This window comes from Limulus polyphemus, unplaced genomic scaffold (genome assembly GCF_000517525.1).
Source record: "Limulus polyphemus unplaced genomic scaffold, Limulus_polyphemus-2.1.2 Scaffold5420, whole genome shotgun sequence".
Lineage (NCBI taxonomy): Eukaryota > Metazoa > Arthropoda > Merostomata > Xiphosura > Limulidae > Limulus > Limulus polyphemus.
In genome coordinates, this window is record NW_013671030.1 from 1 (window position 1) to 3,646 (window position 3,646).

At 32.2% G+C, this 3,646-nt stretch overlaps 1 protein-coding gene across 1 annotated transcript in view; it reads right to left on the reverse strand.

Annotated features, from left to right (window-relative positions):
• Window positions 1–1,771: 1,771 nt before the first annotated feature.
• Window positions 1,772–3,646, reverse strand: part of LOC106472557 (cleavage stimulation factor subunit 3-like) — a 57,164-nt gene continuing 55,289 nt past the window's right edge. Inside the window, exon 18 of the mRNA XM_022401115.1 lies at window positions 1,772–2,758. Coding sequence (XP_022256823.1) covers window positions 2,526–2,758 — 233 coding nt within the window. The 3' untranslated portion in view covers window positions 1,772–2,525. The remainder of the gene's footprint in view (window positions 2,759–3,646) is intronic.

Consider the following 3,646-nt stretch of genomic DNA (forward strand, 5'->3'; position numbering starts at 1 on the left):
GTTGATATTGTTGTATTAAACATTGCAGTGTTGTCATATGAATAGTTGATATTGTATTAAACATTGCAGTGTTGTCATATGAATAGTTGATATTGTTGTATTAAACATTGCAGTGTTGTCATATGAATAGTTGATATTGTATTAAACATTGCAGTGTTGTCATATGAATAGTTGATATTGTTGTATTAAACATTGCAGTGTTGTCATATGAATAGTTGATATTGTATTAAACATTGTAGTGTTGTCGTATGAATAGTTGATATTGTTGTATTAAACATTGCTGGACAACACTCAACACTCAATGTTTAATACAACAATATCAACTATTCATACGACAACACTGTATGAATAGTTGATATTGTTGTATTAAACATTGCAGTGTTGTCATATGAATAGTTGATATTGTTGTATTAAACATTGCAGTGTTGTCATATGAATAGTTGATATTGTATTAAACATTGTGACAACACTCAACACTATATGAATAGTTGATATTGTTGTATTAAACATTGCAGTGTTGTCATATGAATAGTTGATATTGTTGTATTAAACATTGCAGTGTTGTCATATGAATAGTTGATATTGTATTAAACATTGCAGTGTTGTCATATGAATAGTTGATACTGTTGTATTAATCATTGTAGTGTTGAGTGTTGTCCATATGAATCAGTGATTAGTAGATCCTCAGATTCTGATAATAAAAGAACAGTTTATAATATGAAATAAGGGAAGCAGTGTCTTGTGTAAAAAACAAAACTACAAAAGCTTTTGAGTAAAAAATTTCACACTTTACTTTCCTTTGGAGTGAATACAAGATGTTTTTTTTTTAACACAAGGAAATGCATACAGTGACCTAGAATTCAATAATTACTGACTACATTTTTTGTAAAAACATCCACCAGCTTCCTATCTGGAAAACAGTTGTCTTCTTTAAGTTCTTAAAAAACATAAAAAAGAAAAAATAAGGTCCCGACAAATTCTTTTCTGAAACTAAATCAAATCAAAAAAAAAAATTTATGGTTCTATCTTCCAAATGAGTCGAACTTTACGAGCTTTTTAATAGCTACGAAACGTTTATGTATATACATGATATTCATTCACCTTAACCCTGACGAGGTAATTTTTAAACGTTAGATCACAAGAAACTTAAAATTTAAATATGTATGTATTCTCAAACCTACTGCATGAACACACTGAATATAATATAGTTTATTGTCAGTAAAAGATTACTAAATTAAACTGGTTGAACTTTATGTACTACCGATAATGTTTGAGTGAGCAGTGTTTACACAAACTGTTAAACCTAAACATCTCATAGCATGTTCTGTGCGAGACTATAAATCTGTTCGTTTCGTGACTGATTACAGTACTTTCTTGCACAAATAAAACCCTAACGATGGCAGGAACTACCCATACTTAGGCAAGGGCCAGCTTCGAATAAAGGCCGTACAATATACCACACCTTCGACTGTGCTATATCAGATAACTCTGTACCAGCTTTGAATAAAGGCCGTACAATATACCACACCTTCGACTGTGCTATATCAGATAACTCTGTACCAGCTTTGAATAAAGGCTGTACAATATACCACACCTTCGACTGTTTTATATCAGATAACTCTGTACCAGCTTCGAATAAAGGCCGTACAATATACCACACCTTCGACTGTTATATCAGATAACTCTGTACAGTGATCTAGGGCATGAACAAGATGTATGGAACTAATGTGGCAGTGTCTTACAATTATCAATTGGTTTTTTTTTGGTTTTTAATACATACAAAGTACAAAAACACTAGACTGCGGTAAACCATACATAACTAACATATCACACATTCTTTCAGACAAATCATACAGAGAGCATCGAAACAAAATGGTGGATAACAACCAGAAATAACATTTAAGCTAAAAATGTGAGAAAAAAAAGGAACAGTTTTATCTACAGTCTTTTTTTTTCCCCCAACACATTTTCCAATCACTAAAAGCTGAAGTAATTAAAACAAGAACTGTATTGACAGTGCGTGAAAAATTCCTGTTTCGAAAGTTCAAAAAAACTGTCTACGCAACTGTTATATTAGTTTCACATTTTACTTTCACGATTTTTTGTTAACTGAACACAAGCAAGAACGTAAGTCGTCTAGGCTGGCTGTAGCTAAAATAAAGGCCGTATACACTGATCTTACAAATACATAAAACACTTCTGGAATTAAACTTCCCTTCCTGGTAGCACCTGCTTTAACGAATAAGTGTTCGTGTGAGTCTGCATCTGAATACGTTTGTTTGCTAGAGTGTATGGATATGTAGATTAAACTGTAATCGATTAATTAATTTAACAGAGATTAGGAGCTTCTTACTACGCGCAGTCAACTTTTATTTACATTAAAATGAGAAGAAAAAAAAGATGGACTATAAAACTACACTGTGAAAGGTGTAAGGTCCGATCAAAATCAATTCACGGCGAAAAAATTGTTGCAGAGAGAGAGAAAGAGACAAATATCCTGTACAAAATGCTCTTTTTCTTCACACTCATCCAATAGTGCTATTTTCTTTCACCCTTTTCTGTTGTCGGCTGCGATAGATGTCTTTGACTGGTGGTGCAAGACTACTGTCTTCTTCGTCGCTCTCTTCGGCATTAGGGTCTCCCAGATTCTTCCGTTTCTTGCCTCCCTCTCCAGATAAATTGTTGGCCCCTATGCTAAGTACGTGCTCGAATAACTTGATTCCTTCCTTGGAAATGTCATTCTGTAGATTTTTGAAAGCTGTAGGATCATTTAGAAATGTTACATATATATAGACAAACTATTGGTAAATGACAACTATGATTTTATCAAGATATTGCCCTTTATTCTGTTTTATGATGTAGAGCTGTTCATTTTCTCGTGCATTTAGTGTCAACTGTTTTTCAGCTACATTAAATGTTTGAGCTTGTGTAAGAGCTAAAATGACTAAATCCAAAAAAACAAACTTCAATAAGGTCTCCACCAAAAAACAAACTTCAATAAGTTTAACATAACAGCAAACGTACAATGTTTCGACAAGGTTTTATCATCATCAGGTATTTCAATAAGGTCTCCACCAAAAAACAAACTTCAATAAGTTTAACATAACAGCAAACGTACAATGTTTCAACAAGGTTTTGTCATCATCAGATATTTCAATAAGGTCTCCACCAAAAAACAAACTTCAATAAGTTCAACTTTTTTTCTTGTGTAATCCAATGAAAAATACAGATGAAAAAAAATTATATTTTTAGGAAGTTTTAGGAGATTTTCTTTAAAGCTAATTAAGTGGTTAATAACCCAAACAGTTATATGTCTGTTAAAAACCCTCAATTTGAGGGGTTACAACACGAAAATAATGAATTCACAGTAATGAAAAACAAGCTCAGTACACAATGATTATCAACACCGTGTTTAGTTCAGGTACACCGACAGTTGGAGATCAAGGTGATAAACACACAACCACCAAAGTGTTTTTATTATCTCGTTAAACAAGTAACCTTCCGTCAACAAATAATGGATAAATTCCTTCGTACAGGAGTTGATAAACAGAACACATTACTTTAACTTCATTAAAAAATGTTGGGAAAATTAATATTTATAAAAAAAAAAACAGATATTTTTTTCTAAAATTATGCCTTAACAGAG